General features: G+C 35.7%; 1 protein-coding gene across 1 annotated transcript in view; it reads right to left on the reverse strand.

The window, feature by feature from the left end:
• Window positions 1-18,548: 18,548 nt before the first annotated feature.
• Window positions 18,549-27,149, reverse strand: part of LOC131072228 (syntaxin-22) — a 43,960-nt gene continuing 35,359 nt past the window's right edge. The window contains exons 5-7 of the mRNA XM_058008341.2: window positions 19,392-19,549; window positions 19,200-19,300; window positions 18,549-19,103 (exon numbers count right to left, since the gene is read on the reverse strand). Coding sequence (XP_057864324.2) covers window positions 19,038-19,103; window positions 19,200-19,300; window positions 19,392-19,549 — 325 coding nt within the window. The 3' untranslated portion in view covers window positions 18,549-19,037. The remainder of the gene's footprint in view (window positions 19,104-19,199; window positions 19,301-19,391; window positions 19,550-27,149) is intronic.

The raw sequence follows: 27,149 nt of genomic DNA on the forward strand, positions 1-27,149 counted from the left end.
AATCCCTGCCTTTGGCTCACTCACTAGTCATGATAGATGTGTTAGCAGCAATCAAGAAGGAAGACTGGGAGGGAGGGGGTGAATCAGTCTTCACCGAATCACAGCAAATTAAACTTCAAAACATAAATTGATAGACTGCAGCAATAACAAATAAGCAAATTTACAGCACAACACACAACACCAATATTTTTGACGTGGAAAACCTAGTTAAGGGAAAAACCATGGTGGGAACCTACCCACAATAAGATGATACTCTACAGTAGTATGTGAAAATATTACAATGGGGAATGCACATGCATTCAGGCACACTCCCTAGAGCTCAAGGCTCAAAAGATATATGCCCAAAAGGCTACAACCCTCAGGGAAGTCTCACTGACTTACAATATGATTCGAACTACAATCCAAAAGGAATGAACTACAATGATAGCATCTACAAATGCCTGATGACAGTTACAGTTAAGCATAATTGTCTGCTCTGCAACACCAATCTCAGCTCAACACTTCACCAAATGATAACTCTCTTATTCGCACAATCACCTCTCTCTGATAATGCAGACTTAATATCAAAACCTAAATTACATAAGCATCTCACCTATATATACAAATCATCAACCTTAATAACAAGGTCGGATAAACCCTCAACCCTCAACTCACAATTACAAAAATTACATTGCACGAGACAAAGATCGACCATCAAACCAATATTATTATTTACATTACATAGCATAGACCTAATTCAAATTCCCAAATGATTACATCTACCAGAAATTCCGCCAAGATCAACCGCAACACGCTACACCACCAAAAATACCACATAACATGAAAATCATCATCGGACCAAAAACTCGCACAGCGATCAATGCAAATCACTAAAACAAATAGGAAATGACTAGGAAACACCAACAAGCACATTAGAATCATCTGAAATAGTTGCACCAACACCTCTTTTCAAAACTTCATTGGTCAACATCTCAAACCTCAAGAACACAACCAATCAACAACTATCACGAGGAAAGATAACTTGCGGAGCACCAAATCATGAACCATCCGAAATGAAGATACACAAGATCATCCCAAACAATAATCCAAAGCCTCAGCACAAGATCTGATCACACCGGAATCTATCAGAGGAAATACGGGATTCTCCAAAACAGTGATCAACAAAACCAAACTATAAAACCAGATCAAAAACTCATCCCAAACTCTTTGGAATAACTCATAGGAATATGTTGACATCAATGACAATAACATATGGTAGCAGCAGTAATGAACAACCAAATCCAACAATCTCTCCAATAATCCAACAAGATGCTCATCCAAAGGATGACAACATGGGTTTCATTCTATCAAGGGCACTAGCACACCCATGGGATAAGACCATACCTATAGGATGTTACCACATCGTTCCAATGTCCCTCTAGTGCACTAGTGTCCTAAGTGGGTGCCCTAGTCCACCTAGGGTGATAGTGACCATTTGTCAACGAGGCTTTTAGGGCCTCAAATGGGTGAAACTTGTTCATCGTAGTTGCTTGTTGGGTCCATTTGAGGAACTTCTGAGGGGGTACAATTGTGTATCTAATGTTTAGTTGTGGTTTTGATTGTATTATTTTCTATGCCCTTTTTCATAAGAGGTTGATTGTCACACCTAAGATCGAGGATATGGTATACATCATCTGGTGAAGATTTATAGGTCTTGTAAAGTTTTGTAAGGGTCAAAACCCCTTTTTTATCATCCCTAAGGCATCTCCAGACATCCTCTATGATTGGATAACATTTAGGGGCCTAATTGTTTCACTTGTGTGTAGTCGAGTTGCGATAGGATGTTGTATGTGATTCGTTTGACCTAGTGAGCTTCATATTGTGGTGTACGTGTTTGGGCTTGAGTTGATCAGCATGTTTGATGTTGATTGGAGTTTCATGATTCTCTCATCTCATCCTGATGTCATTTTGTGAGAGGATGTGATTATGGTGTTTGTCGATCATTGTTGAGGATTTATTCTTCCTCTCTCCTTTTTTATTTCACCATGGTGAGTGGTTATACGTTTTTTTTATTCTTCTACTATTATCACCTTGTTTGTGCAATGGTGAGGTCTTGTGTAGTCATACCTATGTGTCATGGTGTCCCTTGTGACACTTATGTGCATATTATCATGCATGTGTAGCATGTTCTATCATATCTTTGGCATTGTAGTTAATGTTTCAAAAAAAAATTCTAGGTTTTCTTGGCTTGTTTCCTTGAGGGTTCCTTGTCGAGGCATTGCAGCTACTTGGTTTAATATTGCACTATATTCCTACTCATGGGAGTAAAATAATCCTAAATTTCACATACTATCATATCAAAAGTATCTTCTACCTCCTTGTTAAACTTTTCCTCTGTAGTTTGTTGTATCAATGTATGTGAAAGAAACTATACCTCTCCCTCACTATCACTTAATGATTTTTTTTATCAAGAGAATCTACAAAGATTAATGGTGTCAATATATAGTTGTTTTCATCTTCATTACAGTGTGCATTCTATATAAATATCTTCTAAGCTTAGAGAAACTAATGTTGTTACTTTATGATAAAAATTTGACCTTTCTTAACTTTCATTGCCATATGATGGTGTCCATCAACACGGCCTCCACAACATCTCTTTCTTGGTGTGTCATGTTACTATTAGCTGTAGCCTAATTTATCTATTTCATCTTTCACACATTCAATTTTGGAACTAATGGTATATATTTTATTCACTATTGATATTTTATTGAATATTCTAGTCTATCCACCATGCATTTGCATGCATGTAAGATTATATTTCATACAAAGTGTGTCAATGCACTTTTCAATGAACAACATCTTCACCCACACAAAAAAATACTTAATGGATTTAGATTGATAAGGAATGAGAAATATTCGCACCTTTTTCTACTAATGCATAGGTTGGCACAAAAAACTCCAAAATATGCTTCCCAGACACTCCCTCAAAAAATCTATCCATAGTGGGCATCTTGATCCAAGATAAAATCCAATTAAATAAGTGATCTAACAACCTTGTAAATAACCCTCTATATAATGTATCATACAACACAATATCATTGCAACATTGAAACAATGTCTAATAAGGGCCTCTTTGCACATAAACTACTATATCTTCCTACCAAACTATTGATTAATCTCAACATGCATAACTTGTGAAGGAATACCAAACACATAACATATAATTCATGAAGGGTCCTTGCAATGGAACTAAATTGTTATCAAAAATACCCATACATGTGGTTGACCTAATGACTGCCACTTAAATCCCTTTGCATCAGCATAGCAATTCATAGGCTCTCTCTTAAGGCACACTATAAATATATCACTCAAACAAAATTTTGCATTGTAAGACAAACCTAGATAGAATAATAATCACAAGCATAATAAAGATGAGAAAAATCATAACAAAATTTTGCATTGTAAGATAAACCTACATAGAATAATAATCACAAGCATAATAAAGATGAGAAAAATCATATTGCAATTCAATACAACTTTGCTATATTAATTATTCAATCAAAAAAAATTATAAATTGTTTCCAATAGATTTTTTTAAAAAAAATCTACAACATCATCTCAACTATACTTGGATTTCTATTTTTAGTTCTCATACAAGTATTACTTAAAATCCATGAATTAAGCTCGTAGGTTTTCATTACTTCTTAAAGCTAGCTAGAAATTGTATCTTATGCAATCCATATATTTTCTTCAAATTATCAACTTTCTATAAATATTATCCTTATATAGTTTTATATGTTATTAAAACATCCAATTACAAAAACAATTAATATTGATGCTAATTAAAAACCCATAAATTGGTGCCAACAAATATCTTAAGATAGATGGATAATAGATCTAAATAATGTGAGATAAAGTATAGAATTTTCTATGGGATTGCAAGCTTTGTGTAGTTATTTCATCAGATACTTTGATGGTATTTGTGCATCACTCATTCATTGCATGACAAAACATGGATTTGACAGGGTTATTATTGTTACCAAGAGTTTTGAACACTTAAAGGGACATAGGAGCTTGTGTTAGCACTTCTTGATATTTTTTTTAAATAAATCCAAGTTGATTGTGATGCCAATAAACCATAATCAATGTAGTTCTTTTTCGTTAGGGAATACCAATAGCATTATTCAATTTAAAAAATAAATAATGCTAAGTACTTGGTGTATTAGGAAGAATTCTAAAATGTTGTTCAATCTTTGGGGACATGGAGGAATCACTTTTTACCCAAGGAATTTGCATGGGATGTGTAGAGTACTTGAAAGGTTATTCCTTTGTTTTGAAATAGAGTTCTAGCAAGTCAATTCAAGTTGCAAAATCCTTGTGTAGAAGGAAATTTTTTTTGTCCATGAAAACAATTCAATTAATAGGCATTAAAGGAATCAAAGATGCATATGTAACAAACATGTATCTCATAGGTTCATGAAAAACATCATTCAACCATAACCTAGAGACAAAGGCTAATTTACAAACTACTTCACAAATGAAGGTTACTTATTTCAAAGATAATAGTTATGTATCATGTGTGTTTTTGAAGGGAAACCTTATTATATCTAGTTGTATAGCATTGAGTTGAGAGAAAAATTTGGAAGTGATAATTTGTAGGCTATGTCAAAAGAGAAGTATCATCAGCCATACAAATATGTCTCTAAATTTTGTTAAGAGATGTAAAATATGCCAAGTATTAAAGGGTGTGTCACATAAAACAAATTTGTATAAACCATTTCTAGTGTCAAATATACCTTGGGATGAATTGTCCATGGATATTTTATTGGAGTGTTGCAAACATGGAGAGATAAGAACCTAATTTTTATAACAATTGATACTTTTTAAAATGATAAATTGCATTCCTGGTAGATGAACAAGGTGTTGAATATGGTGATTTTATTCAATGTACCAGGTTTATGTGTATTTTTAGAGAGCATTAATTCTAATAGCAATGATAATTTTTTGTAATTCCTAGTAAATGATTTAGAAGAAAATGGGTACAATAATTGGCAATATTTTGCATAACATCCACACACAAAAAAAAAATATTTAAACCTAGGTTGTTAGTTGAAACCTTGGTAACTTCGTATATAGTGTAAAAATGAATCACCACAAAGGGTAATCAAACCCCTTGAGGATTTAAGTCTCAAATCTCCACTCAAAAAAAATCCTCGAGTAATCATGACCTCTAAGCTTGTTCAATGGTTAAGAGAATGAGTGTTTAATCAATAATACTAGCCAACTAGACTATTTAGACTTCATAAAACAAAAAAATATAGGTCACAAAGGCCTTGCAGATAGCTTGATGAGCTCTATGTCCAAGACAAACGTGCAGGTCTAGGACAACAACGTGGTGTGCAAAAATCCTATATGGACAAAACATAGTGGCTACCATAGCAAGATACAAAATGAACTGTATCACATTTTGATGACTAAACACCATGGAAACTTTGAATTTAGTAAGTACTTATTACAACTAAAGTAATAAAATGACAAGGAAAAAGATAGAGGGATATCACTAAAAACCACAAATGAACCTTCAACAAGGGTGACAATCTTTTCCACTTGAACTTGCACACATAAGACCAAAGTTAAAAAATTTGGGGTGGTTGTGTTAAGAGGTTTCCCTTAGTCAAACCCCCATTTTAGTGGTCCTACCTCCATGCAAAGCATTTTTTAAAAAATGTAGTCAAGAAGACATAAACAAAGTATGAATGATATGTTGATATTCAAGATAATAGATGAAAGGAAAAACCTAAAGAATTCCCCCTGTCAAAACTAGAAGTAATGGAGCTTGTTGGAATGAAGAATAGAAACAACCTCGAAATTGTGAAGCTTTGTTAGATGTCTTAATAATGAAGGGATGACAAGGTGGTAAAGTTGTTGTGAGTGGAAGAATATGACAATGGAAAATTAGTGTATTGTGAAAATGTTCAAGAAGTTTAGAGATTGCAAGAGAGATTCAAGAATAGCCAAGATAGTTGAAGACAGAGAATAAAGCAAATAGGTAAGTTATATTAACTAGCTAGTCATCTTGATGTTGGTGCGAGTACGTAGAGGTGTTACACTACCAAATTCAACAAGTGTAGCATCTTAACAAACAACTCAATTATAGATATTTTTGGGACACTAATGATGTGTGTGTACATCTCCCTAGCACACACACATTCGAGTGCCATTAGAACCTAATGGTCAAGGATTCACGCATGAAGGGTCGCAAGGGTTTTTGTCGAATCAGGAATTAAGGTTTAGGATTCATAATTGTCTTCAACTACAACTAAAGAGAAGGCTCGTGTAATGTTAAAGGTAGAAAGGGGTGAAATTTATGACATTATATTTTCCCCCAGTTTAGCAAGCATGGATGTTCATAAGAAAATGTGAACTAAATTAGAGAGAAAGAGAGTCGATATTATTTTACCCAAAATGTGAAGGGTAAGTAGAGTCTTCTATTTATGTGGATTTGGCCCTCGGGAAAATATTTGAGTCCATCTTGCTTGAAGATTACTAAGTTATACCACCATAAATATGTTAGGTCTAGATAAACATGTTAGGTGAAAAGAAAAAATGTAGACATCAAAAAATTATATAGACATTAGATGACACTAACATGTATGGGTAGCAGATTGTGTTATGCTAGGGACAATACGATAATCCAATTGACTTGTGACTACTGCAAACTTTGTTGCAAGACAGCCATAGAAAGGAGACATGGACACTCACAAATACAAAGTAAAGTGGATTTCCCTTATGCTAGGTGACAAATAAGACAATTGGATGTAGACATATTTCAAAAAGAATCATGCAATAAGAGATCTGTAATATAAATATGAATATAATAGCCCCCCTTAGAATGATATGTGTTACACAAAGAGGAACATAAATCATTTTAAGGAGAAGATATGTTGTTTCATGAAAACATAATCAGATATATTCACAGAATGCTACCTTGCAATAGATAGCACAAAGAACCCACAACATCAAAAAATACACAGAGACGAGGATTTGGTTATTCGAGATCATTGGGAATCATATCAATAGCATCTATATATATAAAGTCATATGAATCATCATCATGACACAATATCCCAAATCATGAAGAAAAAGCATATGAAAATAAAAGGAGAATTAATTAAATTGGGTCAACATGGAAGAAGGCCTAAATGCCCCCAACGCTTTGCAGCATCCCCCAAAAATCAATATACAAAAAAAAAAGAATGATTAAACAAGTAGAAGAAGTCTACAACAAATTTTTATCCCCTATATCCAAGTACCTACAAGGATATCTTCAGTCCTCTCCTGACAAGTACATGGGAGCACTAACAAATAAAGACACTCTAATCTAAACAGATGAAGAGGCACTACTCTAATTGATCACCTCTAGAAAATTATCAACATCCTTCAATATTGATCATAGGGAGAAGGAGTCCAAGCTCACAAAGTGGCAATGGATAGGGTAGTGTCAGGAGTCTCACCTAAAACAAGAGTTAAGGATGAGGTTGCCTCAACATTTCATCCAAAAACTCCTACAAGCCAATAGTCAATGATCTCACAAAGATAATCGACGACATCAAAATATCTTCTACAGAGTCAAACATGCACTTCTTTGAAGAGGAAGGAGGTGACTCAACTAAAGGCTATGAAATCGGAGTTGCATCGTCGACCTCTAAAAGAAGGGTAGTAATAAACATCAAATAAGGTGGGTCCTCCTTGACTATCAGAATAGAAGGAGAAGCCAAAGGAGTCAACTTCTTGCGACAAAACTTAGGAATGAGGCCTTGCTCAAAACTATGCTCAGATCGATGAAATAATATCTTTGTGTGTCAATCATGGTAGGTCAAAGGACTCTAGAAAAGCTAGAATGGAGATGCAGAGAAGAAGCAAGGAGAGTAGACGAAGCTACACTAGACACAACATGCATGTGAAGCATGTTTATGGGATATGAAAATAGAGTAATATCAGGAAGACGGGTGATAAGAGGAAGCTCCAGTGAGAGCAATAAACACTTTCACCCTCTTAGGATAAGGTTCATTAATGACTCCTAAGGAAATTGAGAAACAAAATAGGAGTAGAAGCAGGAGCAAAGATAGACTAAGCAACATGAATTATAACAAGAATGGAAGAATATGCAAAAACTAAAACAGAAGACTCACCCTTGGTCTTAGTTGCAGATTCACATTCTTGAGCCATTTCCCATAGACAATGCTTATGATCATGCACAAGCTAGTTCTGAAGTAGATGTGCACTGGGGACAAAAGCTTGCAAAGACTCTCTAGCATCCTATGTCACAGTCAAAGTCATCTTCACCATTGTTAATGGAAGAGAAGGCTCAATTGATGAAGCAGGAGGTGTTACAGACGTAGGAACCTTAGTCTCAATCGAACACCTTTCCTCTATTTTTCTTTCAAAGCAGTCTAAGGAATAGGAGGAGCCCTTGGAGGATAAGATGTAGGAGTAGTAGGTGAACAATAAGCATGTGGATAATTATCACCCTTTCCATAAACAATGAGGAGAGGCATGTCTACAAGAATAAGAAACTCAAAGAATTAGGGCTTCAATTTCGGCAATGTAGGTTCCTTTTCTTTACATGTGCTAGGCAAAGTTGAAGGAATAGGAGGAACCACGTGAGTTTGTGAGGTCATAAGACGATGAGGGGGTCAAATTAGGAGAACGGACTTGTCCTTAACTCTTGATGAAGAAGGACCAAAGAACGAAGCAGGTTGTTGTGCAGAAGTAGACTGAGAAGAAGTGACAAAAGATGGAGGAGCTAGAGAAGAACTAGGTTGAATTGATGTTGATACTAACTCCTTGATCTTATATTTATAATATTCCTTATACAAAATATCACTACATGGTAGCAATGGTCCAACTAGAGTGGGCCAAAAATGATACAAAGAGAAACCCCCACATGACACAAGTGACTTATACCCAGTGTACTAGATATTTTTCACTATGCCCACATGAGGAAACTTCAAGAATTTGTAGACAATAGAGGGGACAACATCCATGGAAATATCCAAGGAATTCCTAGCTTCACTCTAAACGGGTCAAACTCTAGAATCACTAAAAAAATTGTTGAAACAACTTTAGTTCTTACAAGGACCAAAAAATAAATGGATCCCAGAGGTGGAATAGAAAGACCATCGTGCATACAAATGATAGTTTTCAACTTGTCATATCTTTTCCTATCCAATCTATTAATAAAAAAGGGTTACACTATCACATTGACTCTTCAAGAAGGATAACCATAACACTTGTAATGACATATTCATTAGTCCAAGCAAGAATGTAAAGAGGAGAAGGCTCTCCATGAAGTGACGATTCATTAGGTGTGAATGATATATCAGGTACTCTGACCTTTTGGCTCAGAGGAGAGATCAGAGTGATAGTGACCATATTTACATATGCACAACCACTCAATGGAGGAGAAGAACACATAGGAATGAAATTGGAAGAACTGGGAGGAAATGGATCTTTGTAGATCTATAGTTCGCTATTAGCCTTAGCCATAAACGTTAGAATTTTTCCTCTTAACATGGACCCAAATAGTCTTATTGTCTATGTGGTCCTAGATGATATGTCACAAATGCGCATAGTGTTCATTATCATGTCCTAGCACACGATGATACTGAAAGAACTTATATGAGTCATACTAGCTAGCATAAGGTTTATTGTTAGGGAGCAATCTAGTCTCTACAAGGGTAACTAGGTTGTCCTTAAGAAGTTTTTACAATACACTCAAAGAAGAATCAAATAATTTTGTGAAACCTAATTCTATTGTGTTCCAAGTGTATTTTTGGTTGCCTAAGGAATAGTGATCACATTAGCTATTGTTTTTTTATTCCTTGATCTTCCAAAAGAAGACGTAGCTCCAAAATTATTGGTATGAGAGCTTAAAGCAAGATCCCCAAACTGAGCCAATGTATATTAATAGTCTCAAAGTGTAGTACACATATTTGATAATGTAAGATACTTGACCAAAGATACTCACTCCCTTAATGTTGGCTACAAAATGCCAATGAACATCCTCTACGGATCATTTTTAGGGAGGGCATAGGGAATCTTAGAAGAGGTGGATTGATAGCGAGAGATGAAGTTTATGAGTTTCTCGTTTGGTTGTTTCTTGCAGTAAACAAGGTCAACAATAGTGACCTTGCAACCAATGTTTTCTTGGAACCTCTGGAGGAACCATTCATGAGTTGATTGAATGAGAAGATTGAATTATCAGCCAATAAGAAATACCATTCCAATTTGGTCCCTTTAAGAGACCATGAGAGTACTTTTACCAGTAAGTGATCTTGACGATGAAAATCACTACAAAGCGTAATGAAATAATTTACATGAAACTGTGGATCATCCTCACCATTAAAATTGTCAATTTAAGAATCTCGACCCCTTGAGGTAGGGGAGCATTCAATATATACATGGAAAGTGGGTTGCGATGGTAATATGGAGTAAGTGAAGACTCAATAGCAGCGTTGGTTGGATTTGCAAGTTGTGAATGCCTTTGACCCATATTTTGAAATAGGGTATTTAAGATGGCATTGCCTAGCAAGGGAGGTGGAGGTGGATTTACCATGCTAGCATAAAAATTCCCCATAGTTGCAATGCCTACACAGGCATTGATTGTGGAAGTACAAGTAGCAGAGCTAGGAAGAATGTGGTACCCAAAGGGATTTTCAGAGACATTGATATCATGAGTGCTTGGATTCATAGATACATTAGGAGCAAAAGATAAAGGATTAACATCAAGATCTATATCAACCATATCGATAGACACCTCAATCATTGGGACATTCAACTAGGGACCAATGATGTCCAAATGGGTATCTTGAGGAGGAGGTAACGCTTTGTTAGATGTCTTAATAATTAAGGGATGACAAGGTGGTAAAGTTGTTGTGAGTGGAAGAATATGACAATGGAGAATTAGTGTGTTGTGAAAATGTTCAAGAAGTTTAGAGATTCAAGAATAGCCAAGATAGTTGAAGACAAAAAATAAAGCAAAAAGGTAAGTTATATTAACTAGCTAGTCATCTTGATGTTGGTGCGAGTGCGTAGAGGTGTTACACTACCAAATTCAACAAGTGTAGCATCTTAACAACCAACTCAATTACAGATATTTTTGGGACACTAATGATGTGTGTGGACATCTCCCTAGCACACACACATTCGAGTGCCATTAGAACCTAATGGTCAAGCATTCACGCATGAAGGGTGGCAAGGGTTTTTGTCGAATCAGGAATTAAGGTTTAGGATTCATAATTGTCTTCAATTACAACTAAAGAGAAGGCTCGTGTAATGTTAAAGGTAGAAAGGGGTGAAATTTATGACATTACATTTTTCCCCAGTTTAGCAAGCATGGATGTTCATAAGAAAATGTGAACTAAATTAGAAAGAAAGAGAGTCGATATTATTTTACCCAAAATATGAAGGGTAAGTAGAGTCTTCTATTTATGTGGATTTGCCCCTAGGGAAGATATTTGAGTCCATATTGCTTGAAGATTACTAAGTTATACCACCATAAATATGTTAGGTCTAGATAAACATATTAGGTGAAAAGAAAAAATGTAGACATCAAAAATTATATAGACATTAGATGACACTGACATGTATGGGTAGCAGGTTGTGTTATGCTAGGGACAATACAATAATCCAATTGACTTGTGACTACTGCAAACTTTGTTGCAAGACAGCCATAGAAAGGAGACATGGACACTCACAAATACAAAGTAAAGTGGATTTCCCTTATGCTAGGTGACAGATAAGACAGTTGGATGTAGACATATTTCAAAAAGAATCATGCAATAAGAGATCTGTAATATAAATATGAATATAATAGCCCCCCTTAGAATGATATGTGCTACGCAAAGAGGAACACAAATCATTTTAAGGAGAAGATATGTTGTTTCATGAAAACAGATTCAGATATATTCATAGAATGCTACCTTGCAATAGATAGCACAAAGAACCCACAACATCAAAAAATACAAAGAGACGGGGATTTGGTTATTCAAGATCATTGGGATTCATATCAATAGCATCAATATATATAAATTCATATGAATCATCATCATGACCCAAATATCTCAAATCATGAAGAAAAATCACATGAAAATAAAAGGAGATTTAATTAAATTGGGTCAACATGGAAGAAGGCCTAAATGCCCCCAACGCTTTGCATCATCCCCAAACAATCAATATACAAACAAAACAAAAAAGAATGATTAAGCAAGTAGAAGAAGTGTACAACAAATTTTTATCCCCTATATCCAAGTACCTACAAGGATATCTTCAGTCCTCTCTTGACAAGTACATGGGAGCACGAACAAACAAAGACACTCTAATCTAAAGACATGAAGATGCGCTACTCTAATTGATCAGCTCTAGAAAATTATCAGCATCCTTCAATATTGATCATGGGGAGAAGGAGTCCAAGCTCACAAAGTGGCAATGGATAGGGTAGTGTCAGGAGTCTCACCTAAAACAAGAGTTAAGGATGAGGTTGCCTCAGCATTTCATCCAAAAACTCCTTGATGAGGAGGTATAATAGAAGTTGGTCTTCTTTGAGGTTGGTGGGATTTTATTCTCAATGTGCTTCCCAAATCAATCCCTAGGCACAAATGGGATTCTTCTAAACCTTTCTCCTATCTCCTCCTCTCTATTTAACACTGCTTGCACCCTATTGTATTGGACATCACTCCTCCTTACCTTCCATGTTAAGGCATTCAAGTCTGAAATGAGGTCCTCTTGAGTGTCACCAAAAATGAACAAGTTTGGTTGTCCAACTCGCTGAATCTCCTCTCTTCCAAGAATGGGCAACTGTTGGAGAACCATGGTTTACCTAGCCTTGTTTGCACCTTTAAGGATTTCAATCATATTAATGTGTTGACTGAGCATCTAGATAGGTCTGCAAAGTGTGATGATTGTCCTTCACCTTTCAAGAATGAAAATTTCCAAGTTGGGTGCAAAGAGCGTTGTTCTACTCAAGGCAACTTCTAGGTTCAAATGGTCATTTTGATCAAATGACTTAATGCAATGCTGAGGAGCTTGTAGTAGGGTGTCTCAGGTCTTAACTTATCAGTTTTGATGATTTGAAACCATCACTTACTCCTCCTTCCTTACCAATTTCTTGAAATTGTCAAACTGGCTCCAAAAAGGCTACTAGAATTAGCCCTAGTTTTTAGTGAAAATTGTTCACCCTGCTCAATCTGTTAAACTTCATGACAAACCCTTGGAGATGTGGTCTATTGATGATGAAGACTCAAGGATTTTTGCTATGGCAAGTACTGTACGGACTGTTTGAGGACTGTCCCACAAAATAGGCACTTTTCAAGGGTTTTTAAGAGTTTAAGTGAGGGTTTGCAAATTAAAGGTCTCCTCCATGATGCTAGACCCAAGTTAAATGTTCAAACCTTGCTATGACATATACCAAACACTCCCAAGGATTCAAAAGCCAACTTAGAATATTGTCATTATGTCAAATAAATGCCATACTGCTGCCCTTACACAGAAATAATAGTCTAGAGGACTGGGACAGCGATGTTTTCAAGGTTTTGCATACTTTGTCAACATTAATAAAACAAACACAATGAAAGTATATCACATATGGATGCAACAATGTCTTAACAGTAGTTGGAGCAACCTGCAAACAAGTAGGAAAGGATTTTTTTCATGACTATTGGTCATTTATCCGCCTTACTGCACTTTGACAGTATCAAAACAATTACAACTTTCTTTCTTTGTTTGATTTACTTCCTCACTCTGTCCCTGGCCTGCAAAAAGGTGTTAATGGCAAGGCAAAACAATGTACATAGCCCCTTCAAGATCTTGTACGTTTGAACATTTAAAAAAATGCCACAAAGTATGACAGCATTATAAGACTATGACAGAGAATACACCTTTCTAGGATCCTTATTTAGGTCCTTTACAATCCAATTGTGTATCTTGTCTTCTTAACATTGAAAACACTGTTAAATACACTCCATGATACATAGAAAAAAAGGAATCCATCATTCCATACTGTCCTTGAGGGAGGTTGGCACTGAGATTTCAACAATGAAACAGTGACACACTGTTTTACAATCTGATTGCACCTTTGCTTCTTGCATCCAACCAAGTCATGAGAGAGACAAAGATGGTAAAAGGCAATGATAACTCTTGCCAACTTAGTTCTTCTTCAACATTTCAAAGTACAGTGCTATGAACAGCAAAGTACCATTCACACAACATTGAGGATACCCAAGCCAAGTTGATTACTTCACATACTTGCCATGGGTTTACAAACACTTGTGCATTGCTAGAAAAGGAAAATAGATATATGATACAGTATGTACAGAGGATCCAACAAATTTCCTCAAAGCCATGGATGAAGAGACTTTGAAGAAATTAGTTGGACCATGAATGATCTTCCATTGGAACCACAAAACAATGCCTTTCCCAACTCCAAACAAAACTTGTTCCAAATCACTACTCAAACATCAAATGAGATCACACCAATCAAAAACAGGAGTAGTACGGACTCATGGAGCCATGGTACGGACTGTACTCTCAAAAGTGCAGGAAACTAGTTAAAAACACACAAAACAAGAGCAAAAACAAGTATTTCTCTTACTTTTCCAACATGAACCATACATACAATGATGGGAACATGGTTTTTATACATGTGCCAACTTATTGAAGCCTTTGTACGGACAGGTACAGGCTGGAACTAACCAAAACCACCAAAAGTCACTTTTTTGCACTTTTTGACAACTTTTGTTGCTCAAAAAGTTGCATTTTGACTCCCGGTGACTTGGCACTCAGACCAATGACTCAAAATCATTAGAAACACTAAATAAACATGCTCCAATGCCTCTCAAGGCTTTACAACATCAAAAATTCAAAAATGCTCATTTGGACCCAAAATTGACAGTTTTTGGCCCACTGAGAAAAAAAAAAATCTTGGAAACTCTTAAACACAAATGAGTTCCAAACCTTATTACACCACAAAACAAACCTATTAAACCTACTAGAAGCATAAAATAAACACACATGCTTAATTTGCAATAAAATGTTATACCTGCTAGGATTTGAGCATTCAGGTGCTCAGGTGCTCCTGCACCACTCCTACAAGCCAATAGTCAACGATCTCATAAAGATAATCGATGACATCAAAATATCTTCTACAGAGTCAAACATGCACTTCTTTGAAGAGGAAGGAGGTGACACAACTAAAGGCTATGAAATCGGAGTTGCATCATCGACCTCTAGAAGAGGGGTAGTAACAAACATCAAATAAGGTGGGTCCTCCTTGACTATCAGAATAGAAGAAGGAGAAGCCAAAGGAGTCAACTTCTTGCGACAAAACTTAGGAATGAGGCCTTGCTCAAAATTATGCTCAGGTGGATGAAATAAGATCTTTGTGTGTCAATCATGGTAGGTCAAAGGACTCTAGAAAAGCTAGAATGGAGATGCAGAGAAGAAGCAAGGAGAGTAGACGAAGCTACACTAGACACAACATGCATGTGAAGCATGTTTATGGGCTATGAAAATAGAGTAATATCAGGGAGATAGGTGATAAGACGAAGCTCCAGTGAGAGCAATAAACACTTTCACCCTCTTACGATGAGGTTCATTAACGACTCCTAAGGAAATTGAGAAACAAAATAGGAGTAGAAGAAGGAGCAAAGATAGACTAAGCAACATGAATTATAACAAGAATGGAAGAATATGCAAAAACTAAAACAGAAGACTCACCCTTGGTCTTAGTTGCAGATTCACATTCTTGAGCCATTTCCCATAGACAATGCTTATGCTCATGCACAAGCTAGTTCTTACGTAGATGTGCACTGGGAACAAAAGCTTACAAAGACTCTCTAGCATCCTATATCACATTCAAAGTCATCTTCACCATTGTTAATGGAAGAGAAGGCTCCATTGATGAAGCAGGAGGTGTTACAGACGTAGGAACCTTAGTCTCAGTCGAACACCTTTCCTCTTTTTTTCTTTCGAAGCAATCTAAGGAATAGGAGGAGCCCTTGGAGGATAATATGTAGGTGTAGTAGGTGAACAATAAGCATGTGGAGAATTATCACCCTTTACATAAACAATGGGGAGAGGGATGTCTAGAAGAATAAGAAACTCAAAGAATTAGGGCTTCAATTTCGGCAATGTAGGTTCCTTTCTTTACATGTGCAAGGCAAAGTTGAAGTAATAGGAGGAACCACATGAGTTTGTGAGGTCATAAGATGATGAGGGGGTCGAATTAGGAGAACATGCTTGTCCTTAACTCTTGATGAAGAAGGACCAAAGAACGAAGCACATTGTTGTGCAGAAGTAGACTGAGAAGAAGTGACAAAAGATGGAGGAGCTAGAGAAGAACTAGGTTGAATTGATGTTGATACTAACTCCTTGATCTTATATTTATAATATTCCTTATACAAAATATCACTACATGGTAGCGATGGTCCAACTAGAGTGGGCCAAAAATGATACAAAGAGAAACCCCCACACGACACAAGTGACTTATACCCAGTGTACTAGATATTTTTCACTATGCCCGCATGAGGAAACTTCAAGAATTTGTAGACAATAGAGGGGACAACATCCATGGAAATATCCAAGGAATTCCTAGCTTCACTCTGAATGGGTCAACCTCTAGAATCACTAAAAAATTGTTGAAACAACTTTAGTTCTTACAAGGACCAAAAAATAAATGGATCCCGGAGGTGGAATAGAAAGACCATCGTGCATACAAATGATAGTTTTCAACTTGTCATATCTTGTCCTATCCAATCCATTAATAAAAAGGGTTACACTATCACATTAACTCTTCAAAAAGGATCAACCATAACACTTGTAATGACATATTCATTAATCCAAGCAAGAATGTAAAGAGGAGAAGGTTCTCCATGAAGTGACAATTCATTAGGTGTGAATGATATATCAAGTACTCTGACCTTTTGGCTCAGAGGAGATATCAGAGTGATAGTGACCATATTTACATATGCACAATCACTCAATGGAGGAGAAGAGCACATAGTAATGAAATTGGAAGAATTGGGAGGAAATGGATCTTTGTCGATCTGTAGTTCGCTATTAGCCTTAGCCATAAATGTTAGAATTTTTCCTCCTAACACGGACCCAAATAGTCTTATTGTCTATGTTATCCTAGATGATATGTCACAAATGCGCATAGTGTTCATTATCATGTCCTAGCACACGATGATACTGAAAGAACTTATATGAGTCATACTAACTAGCATAAGGTTTATTGTTAGGGAGCAATCTAGTCTCTTGAAGGGAAACTAGGTTGTCCTTAAGAAATTTTTACAATACACTCAAAGAAGAATCAAATAATTTTGTGAAACCTAATTCTATTGTGTTCCAAGTGTATTATTTTTGGTTGCCTAAGGAATAGTGATCGCATTAGCTATTGTTTTTTATTCCTCGATCTTCCAAAAGAAGACGTAGCTCCAAAATTATCGGTATGAGAGCTTGAAGCAAGATCCCCAAACTGAGCCTGTGTATGCTAATAGTCTCTACTAAGACAAAACAAAATATAGATGCAAACGTATTTCCAAAAAAAAAAGAAATTTGTGGAGCAGCAGCTAGAGTAGCGATAATGAATGAACTCATATTCCAACTAAAACAGTAATGTCTTTTTTAACCAATTTGTAATTTTCACATGCTCAATTGACCATACAAGCCCAATGAATGGATAACAAATTTAGGATGCACTCATATGCCACAAGTCTTCATGAATAGGTTGGTTATGCCACACATCTACTACTTTCTTCATGAATGGGTTGCTTATGCCACTAAATCTACTACTTGCTGTATGGAATGAGACATCAGCGTGCACGCTGACATAAGCACAAGCACACACAACTTGGAAATGACCTACCAATCTAGAATGCAAAGCACAAACAAATATTGTTAATGATGATCCATCGTATTGTCCTTGGCTTAAGGATAAAATTAAATGTAAAATTTTGGTATTGTTTACTAAAAAACTTCAAAATAGACCTGCAAAACTATCAAAAATACTCTCAACTTATATTCATCTCTGTGAACATCTCAATTAGTTCCTTATAATACAGATAAATGGTGGCATTTAAAACCTGTCAACAGACAGAACGCTGACCATTTATTAATTGATCTAACAAAACCAAAAAAATCCCATGGTAGTCAATCTGATATAATTCAGATCTGCTTGTCTATACAATGCAGAACTAAAATGACTTCAACAGCAATAATTTTGTGTACTACAAATGGTCTAAAACAATGCTCACCAAATGCAACTATAGGGATGTGCAAGACACTATGAACTACGGAGGAACTACAACACATTTGCAAAGTTTAAAACAAGCCAGCACATGCATATGGAATCATTGTATGTTTTCATGTTGTTAATATGCAGTCCCTCATTGAGAGGATTGTAAAATTAAATGGAGATAAAATGGACAAAGGCCATGCCAAAACTAATTGAAGCAAAATTTCATATGTAAAATAACCAGACGAGCACAACCTTTCTTATTTACACGGTAGCATGCAGAAAACCATATTATTCATTCATTAAAAAATCACAAAAGGAAACAATTATTATTCCATATGAGACCACAGTACCTGGATTTTGTCAATGGTGGCTCATGATAGCAGAATAACTACAATTGCACAAATTATAAATGTAACCGTTACTTAACAATATAGACAGCAACCTTTTTGCATACTAATTACACACTATAATCAAACAGCAATAAGCTATGTTACATATTTTTAACTTTTCCATCTCCTCTGGACCACAAAATGATTCATAACATATACCATATGTGTAAACGAAAAACCTATAATGTTTGTCCATTCTCAAAAAATGATAACTACACTGCATTGGGGTACAAATGAACCCAGCTTTCAGATACATCAAAAAACTGTACCTAAGAAATGGTAAGAACGGATCCAATTTTGTTCCTACCAACTGAAGAGACTGCCGTAGCTTCTAAAAAGAAAGATTCAAATTGTTGCAGGGAACACATTGCGAATTATGCAGCAAGGACTATGATGATAATGAGCAATACGACACCAAAAATTACCAGCAACAAGCATGCCTGCATGGTGCAAGGTATGTCAGTGTTATGATATTGTGCTGATACATTGTCCTGAAATAATAGGAAGCGCATATGAAATGGAAACAAGATACTTACCAGAGATGAATTAGATTTTTGGGTTTTAGATGCCTTAGCCAGTTGACTTTTAGCTTGAACGGTTGCAGAGTAAGAGCTCTCAATGTTAGAGTCAATATCATCTGGATCGGCAAATAAATCATCAGACTTTTTTTTAATGGACTTTGACTATGAGAAAACAAAATCAATTAATTCAAGAAATGCACTCTTCACCTATCATCACTCCTTGCTCATGAACTAGAACCGCAAGATCCTTGAAAATTTCATTGACTTCTCCAATTTGCTGCTGAATCTCCTTTATCCCTTGCTCCCGTTCTTCAATAATGGCCTCATTAAACACAACATCATTCTCTAACTGAAGAACTTCCTGCCTGTATCATTTCCAGGTCATATGGAAAACAATGCAAATAATACATATAAAAATGGAACTCAAAATAACAATGCAGTCAAATCAAATCGCATAAAGTGTTGAACAAATAAACAGGTGAAAAATGTAAGAAATTGAAATTGCACAAGTGCAAGTGAAAGTAAAAACTAATGTACATAGGGATCCATTAAATTCCACATAAAAATTGATGACACTGAAAATAGCACTTGAGAAACCTCAGACTAGAAAGCCAATTGTTACGCAATCTATTACTTCTTATCATGCCAATTCTATGAAGTCTTCTCCCTCAATATAATCAACTGATAAGAGTATTGTGCCCAGAAATTAGTCTTCCATGTCTCAGTCAAAGGAAGTGAGGGCTTAATAAAGTTTCCAAGAAATGTAAGCTTGGTCAATTCGTTGCATTATTTCAGTTATGTTCAAGTCACATTAATGTTGTTAGGAAAGGCAGTTTTTCATCGTTTGATTGAAAGCTGCTTTGTTAAGTGGACAGAAACGAGAACTGTGACAAATCACAGAGACTCAAAAGTTATCGCATGTTCAAAATTCAAATAAAAAATTGCCAACCACAGAGCTAAATCAGAGTACACACAATATAGAAACCAGAACCCACACAGACAAAATGTACTTTATTGGTTTTACCAGGACTACATAGGGACACATCCCTGCCCGTCCCCCAAGGGGTCCTCAGGACAGCAGGAGGGCAGGGGACATAAGCAATCCTTTGATTGTCCCAGGAATGGCCAAACATCCCCGATGGAAGAAAACTTAAAAGGGTTGGGGAACTGAGACCACATTCCAACCCAAAACACATAACCATTGCCCTAAAGGCTAAAACATATCATGCTACCAATTTTTATTTTTGCAGCTTAGAAGCGGAAATAAAAACAGAAAAGAAGAGGAAGAAAGTCAAAAGAAGAAGATTTGCAGACTTGTAGTCAATATAGGCTCTACTAGCCTTGGAGAAATTTACGAAACATTTAACAAGATGCTTGATCAAGTGAAGTAATTTGTAGCAGTAATTTTTTTGTGGCAAATATTCACCAACTGGCTAATAGTTCAAATTGGAAATCCAAAATTTGACTAATACTACAAGCTGTAAGGCAACCTGAATTGCCACATTTTTACAAAATTTTATTTTATTCCTGGTTAAATCGCCAAAAAATTTATTTTATTAAACTTTTAAACTCAAAATTTTGGCACAATATTCAATACCTACTTAGATCAGATTCCCCCAAATTTTATAGAAAATAAAATTGATTCACCAACAATATTATATAATTATTGGTTACTCGGGGGCCATATCGCCAATTTTTAATCACTGCCATTGATTTTATTTATGATCTAATGTCTAGGGTTGTATTCCACGATTAAAATGTAACCCTGGAGCTCTGATGCCCATCAAGTCAAATTTTTATTTGGGTCATTGAAGATTTATAATCTAACAACTCAGGTTAAATTCTATGGGCCAAAAATAGAAACAAAAGCATTAGATTATAAATAAAATCAACAGTGGTGAAAAGGAATTAAGGACTGATTTAAAATATTCAATGTTTTAATTTAAAATATTAAGGAATTTAGGAATTATAGACACAAGCACAACACCTTAAAGCCTAAACTAGTCAATCATTGGCACCCTCACACCCTTACTTTTCCAAAAGAATTATTTTTTTTAAAAAGGATAGATTCTCAATGGTAATTAATCCATTTGCCTATTTTTCATCGAGATTTGCTAAGATTTCCTACCAATTTCTAGAGATTTAAAAACAATCGCCAATAAAATTAATAATTTTTTTTCAAAAATAAAGAAAGATTTGCCAATAGAAATTAATATTTGTCTCCAAAAAAATTAAAACATTTGCTAGGATTTTATATCTTTTTCCAAGGGGGGTCTCTTAAAGTTATCATTGGTTTGTAGCGGGAAGCTTAAATTACATTTCTATAGCAAACACATCAATTCTATTGTCAAAAAAAGGTGGAACATAATTAAAACCCCACTTCATATGGTTATCTATGCTCATAACCCAAGTAGTATGCATCTAGACCTAATTAAGTTTCTCCTTTTAAAGATGATGAGACAAAGGGGTCTATGAAAGCCCTTCAAAAGATGTACAATACTTAGGGTGCAAACAAACCTTCATATGGTTATCTATGCTCATAACCCAAGTAGTATGCATCTAGACCTAATTAAGTTTCTCCTTTTAAAGATGATGAGACAAAGGGGTCTATGAAAGCCCTTCACAAGATGTACAATACTTAGGATGCAAGCAAACCTCACAAGCATTGGATTCAATTTATATCCTTGGGGTCCTACATATAGAAAATAATAAGCTAAGACAAATAGGGTCACTCTTGCTAAGAAAACTCTACTAGAGGGTGGACATGGTATGGGAAAGATACACCAAAGCTGAAGCAGCTTGTCTTTCACCTACTGGTGCAAGAGCATCAGCAGCATATTTGCGATTAATATTGACCAGAAAAAAATCTTATTTGTGTGACTTTCAGATGTTTGAAGAATCCGTCAGGTTCAATTTCAAAGATCTTAAATTAAAATGTTTTTCCCTCCTAATTTGAGTGACCTCCAGATGTGGAAGTTCCCTTTTGCTTCCAAAACCAAAGTTGGTCAATTGTGGTGCCATAATTGCATAAATTATGGAAATGGTTGAGCTTACTTTAGATGAATCACCATTTGCATGATTTAATCCTTAGTTTAGTTCACTTTCCTCAATCCATGCACCTAGTTCACTTCACTTCACTTTTGCATCTCCGAGTTTCTAATTTTTGGAGGAAGAGCCTTTTAAATGTGGATGTTGACTTTACCATACATATGGTGTGGATTTTTTGGTAAATTCAATTATTGAGCTGATAAGCTTGCTTAAGCGGAAGGATGCATGTCAGTTACAAATCTGATGTTTAATTCTTTGTTTTTGTGTTCTATTTTCTTTCATTCTGATAGGTGGTGCCAAATTTCGGGTCTCTTATAAAAAAGAAAATTAGAGAAAGTTGTAATGAAGATCTACCATAATAATTTGCAAGTTGAAAGTGTTACAAGAAGAATTTTTGCAGTTTGCAAGGCTTATGGGGATGAAAATTGCTATTTTTAGCAATCTCTGGCACATTATTTTGTAATGTCTTGGAGCTTTCATTGTGTTATTTAGTTTTGTGAAGTTGGAGTCTGCTGTAAAACATTTTTTTATCAGTTTCCCATGTGATTATGCTTTTCAAAAGTTTCCTTCCAAGGGCATTCATGTAACTTTGCAAGCAGAAAGATCAATAAAAAAACATGTTTCCAACATATTTGTCAATGAAAATGTAATTCTTCTGGGAGTAGATGTATTATATTTTGAGGGTGTGTTGATTTGGCAATTTAAGAGGTTGGAGAGTGTGTTATGTCTTGTATAATACAGCGGCATGTATTTGAAAGGTATTTATGATGGCATGATGATTCAAATTATTTCAAAATGCATTTAGTGAATAGTTTTTGGTAAAATTGTTTCCTAACATTTGTTCTGAGTATGAAGTCCTTTCTTGCAGGTTGAGGAACATTAAAAATTATGTGTGAAGCTAGTAATAGAGTGTGGCAAGTGTTGTTACAATTCAAAGGTTGCCATTCACTTGGCTCCCCATCCTTGTCTACTTCAAATTGTACCAGAGTTGGTTAGAACTCTGTGAAGCAGAAGATAAAAAGGAGAAATTCGTTCTCAAGTGAGAGGTGGGTAAAGGGAAATAAATTTTGAGGTTAAGTGTGAAAGAGAACATCTTCCAGTAAGAGAGTCAGGTAGAAAGTATTATATGAATGAAGAGTCCTCCAGCAAGAGAGTTGAGTAGGGAGTCGAAGATTCAAGTAGAGGCTAACTTGTACCGAAACATCCTCCATTGAAAAACAATCAGTGAGAAAGTATCCTCCAACTAAAAATATACTAGGTGAGAAGATGTAAGAATGCTTTCCACTAAGTGAATAATGGGTAGAGAGTGGTAGAGAGTTTGCATCTTCTAGTTAAAGTTAGATAGGGCTTAAAAAGCCATGGAAATGCATTTTTGACAACGTTTGGTGTGTTTGACAATGGACGAGTCAAACCCTCGATCTTGCTAAGTACTCAACAAAAAACTAGCAGACTGGAAGAAAACCCAACACCCAAGTCTCTGTGAGTTTACCCAAAAAAAACTTAGGAGCCTAAGAATGGCAAGTGGATTTGCAATCTATGCTTGTGGGGCTATATAGATCCTTATGTTCTTGGTAATCTTTAGCCCTTTCTCCTTTGTTTGTTAGTTGACTGTTGTGTTTTGTGATGAACCCTTGCTGGTTCAATTCTTCAATCTGCTGTAATTGAAATTTTTTTTGTGTTTTTTATTATTAGGGATGGTCTTTCAGAAATAGACAGAAGTTGCAGAAGGGGTTTCTTTAATTTTCAATACATATTGAAAGAATACATGAAATTAATCAGCTGAAACAAGAAATTGGAGAATTTAGAAGCATACCCGTAGGTCCTTAGCCAATTTATTGAAATTAAAAGATTCAAACCAGCTACTTACAAAGTTCTGATTTTTATTCTGAAAACAATTCAGAGCTGCTCTTTTTTAATAATAATACGCCCAAACAGTAAGAAGATGGTGCCAATAAATGAGCAAGCTGTGTGTTTGGGAAAGAGACTTCCAAACCACAGAAAATTATCAGCAATAACAGCAAATAGAAGACCTACAACAAATCCACCTTGTAAGAAGTCAAATCTGCCCCCAATTTGATTCAATTTGACTTCTGAATGAAGCCAACCAAGCTGCAACAATTCGATTGATCTTTCACAATCTCAAAGCTACTGAATTTTGAAAAATGCACGCTCTCCAAAACAGGTCCAAACCCTACCCGCCATAGCCAAGTGCTCAGAAGAAATGTCAAATGCTCAATATCCAATTAATGAGGTCTAATTTCATCTTGGTTGCCTAAATACCCAAAAGGTGTGATTTTTAGCATCTAGGGTTTTAAAAATCATAACTTACTATTAAAGTTCCCAACTTAACCCTAAAAGGGACGCCCAACTTAGGAGATATAAAATTTTCACTTAAATAAATTTAAGTGATGCACTTTATGATTTTATTTTAATATTTCATTAAAACATTAATAGCCTACAAGAACCACTTAAAAATTCATATCTCCCTCATTATCGCTCAGAAACTGAATCCGTCAGAAGCTGGAGGCACACTTCGCCATGCCAATGAAAATAGGACCATGTCTATTTTTAGCAGTTTTTCCCTAAAAAATAGGAAATCCTCATATGATGTCAAAAACTAATGAAACGAAGACCAGAACTGAACTCAACACTGAACTAGAACAAATAGACTGACCACTCCTCAAGATACCACATCACTGACCCCCTTATCCATACCCTGTTAGCCTACAAGGGTCCAAAAATAGGCTAACTCCTCAAACCACTGCCTGTGACTAGGATGGGGACATTACAAGTTTCAACCTCATTTTTTCTTGTCTCTGCTTCAACTTGAGGCACTCAACTCACATTTTCCTTTTTTCCTTTATCTTGTTTTTGTATTGTTTTCTCTCCTTGCATTTGTTGTAATTAAGAAATTCCTACTGAGATGCTATGCATTGTTTTTGACAAAATAACCGTGAATTTTTCATTCTTTGTTTGCAGGAGTTTCCAAACTTTCCTACACCTTGGATCCCCTTGCACTGTTTGCATTCATATCTACTAACTTTTCCACTTAGTCTGAAAGGTTAGCCTGAGGGTACTCTGGCATGTATGTCCCCCACAGACCAATTGTTGCCCCTGCATGAACATTGAAATTGGGGTACAAATAATTAGTTGAGGACCCCAATGGTTATTGTGAAATACAATTTAAAGGAAATATAAAACCCCTCTAAGGTAATACTAATATTCTTATAATTGACCTCTGTTGTTGTTTCCCCATCTGGAAACTTTCTATTGTTTCATTATTGCTGACTGTACTTCAATTGGCACCATTATCTCTATCTGTTCATTTATATTTGAGATGTCATTTTCTTCAGAAACTGTGCTCATGTCAACAAGTCTACCTAACCCCTGGTATTTTCATTTTGACCTTTCATAGAAACCCAAACTTTACTTGATGTGTTTTGACAGAATTCCAATTTGTTCTGCAATGTGATTTAGAAATAATAGCAATACAGGGTAAAGACAAGGTGGGCCTTACCTGTTTTCTATTTATTTGTTCCTTAGGGCCCACATGCTAACTACTGGTTTTGTTTTCCCTCTTAAGGTGTTGCCTTGCTCTCCTTGTTTTGTTTAGTACCACTTACCACTTTTCCCACAGTGAGAGCAGTATTCAAGCACTGGTGGCAAATCCCAGCATGAGCAGCATGCAGCATGTGAGGTAAGTAGAATAAAGCCTCGAACACATTCAAAATATCAAACACTATCAAAAACCTACATTCTAGCTTAGAAAGGGCTGCCGACAATACCCGCAAATGCCTCCAAAATCCCTCTTCTAGCTTCCTAAACCATTTAATGATTGTTTTGTTACAAATACTTCCAACATTTGTGTCCAGCTATGCCTTTGGTCCCCACGTGACCAGCTAGGAAATTCAAATAAATGACAACCATTTTGATGAAGGGTGTGGGTCCCAGTCTAGGACATATGTATGACATCAAAGTAAGATATAATAGACCTCCACGTATAGCAGATGCAGATATCTTATCTTATGTCTAAAAGCATGTACATTTATGTATATCTACAAAATTTCATACTCTTTTCTTGGAGGAAAAGAAGTAACACAAGGGATTGGTAAAGCTGTAAGATGATGGCATGGTGTCCAACAAAAAATTTAGATTATGGCATGTAAGTAAAAGAAAGCTGTGAAATATAATGTTCAAGTATTCATATATACTATCAGAGATATAGCAAGTACAATTATGGGGATGAGTATGGCAGTCCAACTCCCATTTAAGCATGAGAAGACATAGCACTCCTTTCTTGGAGAACAGAAAGGAGTAGAAAAAGATTATAGTGGAGCTATAATCCATTCTTATGATAGCAACAGTTAAAAGTGGAGAATAAATATTGGAGATGTTTAGAAAATATATTGTCTATTCTGAGGAGAGCAAAGTTAAAAATGTGAAGAATGCAAAATGTCAATGTTGTTAACAAACTGCTTTGCGAGTAACGATAGAGCACTAGGGACATGACTAGAAGGAGAAATAAGGGCTTAAGGAGTACCTCAACTTACCAGAGTCTAGTGATGGTCTCAAGCTAGCTTTTAACTTTATCTGATCTTAATCAAAAAGTAAATGTTGTTTTTGTCTTGATGTTTTGTGGTTGCAAAATCACGTTCCTCTATTTTTTCATTTGAGAACAATATTGGTACTCTTGCTCCTCCTTGTATTTTCCCATTTGCTTATGTGAGGTAACCATTATTTTAAGAAATGAAATGTACTGATATGGGCAGGAGCTGGCAGTCCATGCTCTCATGTATGCATGATTGAATGTAGATCTCCTTTCTTAAAGAACTGAAAAGAGTACAAAAAGATAAAACACACGCTTGATAAACAGATGAAGCTATCGGCCATTCTTGTAATACCCTAAGTTAAGATAGG

This window comes from Cryptomeria japonica, chromosome 6, assembly GCF_030272615.1.
Source record: "Cryptomeria japonica chromosome 6, Sugi_1.0, whole genome shotgun sequence".
Lineage (NCBI taxonomy): Eukaryota > Viridiplantae > Streptophyta > Pinopsida > Cupressales > Cupressaceae > Cryptomeria > Cryptomeria japonica.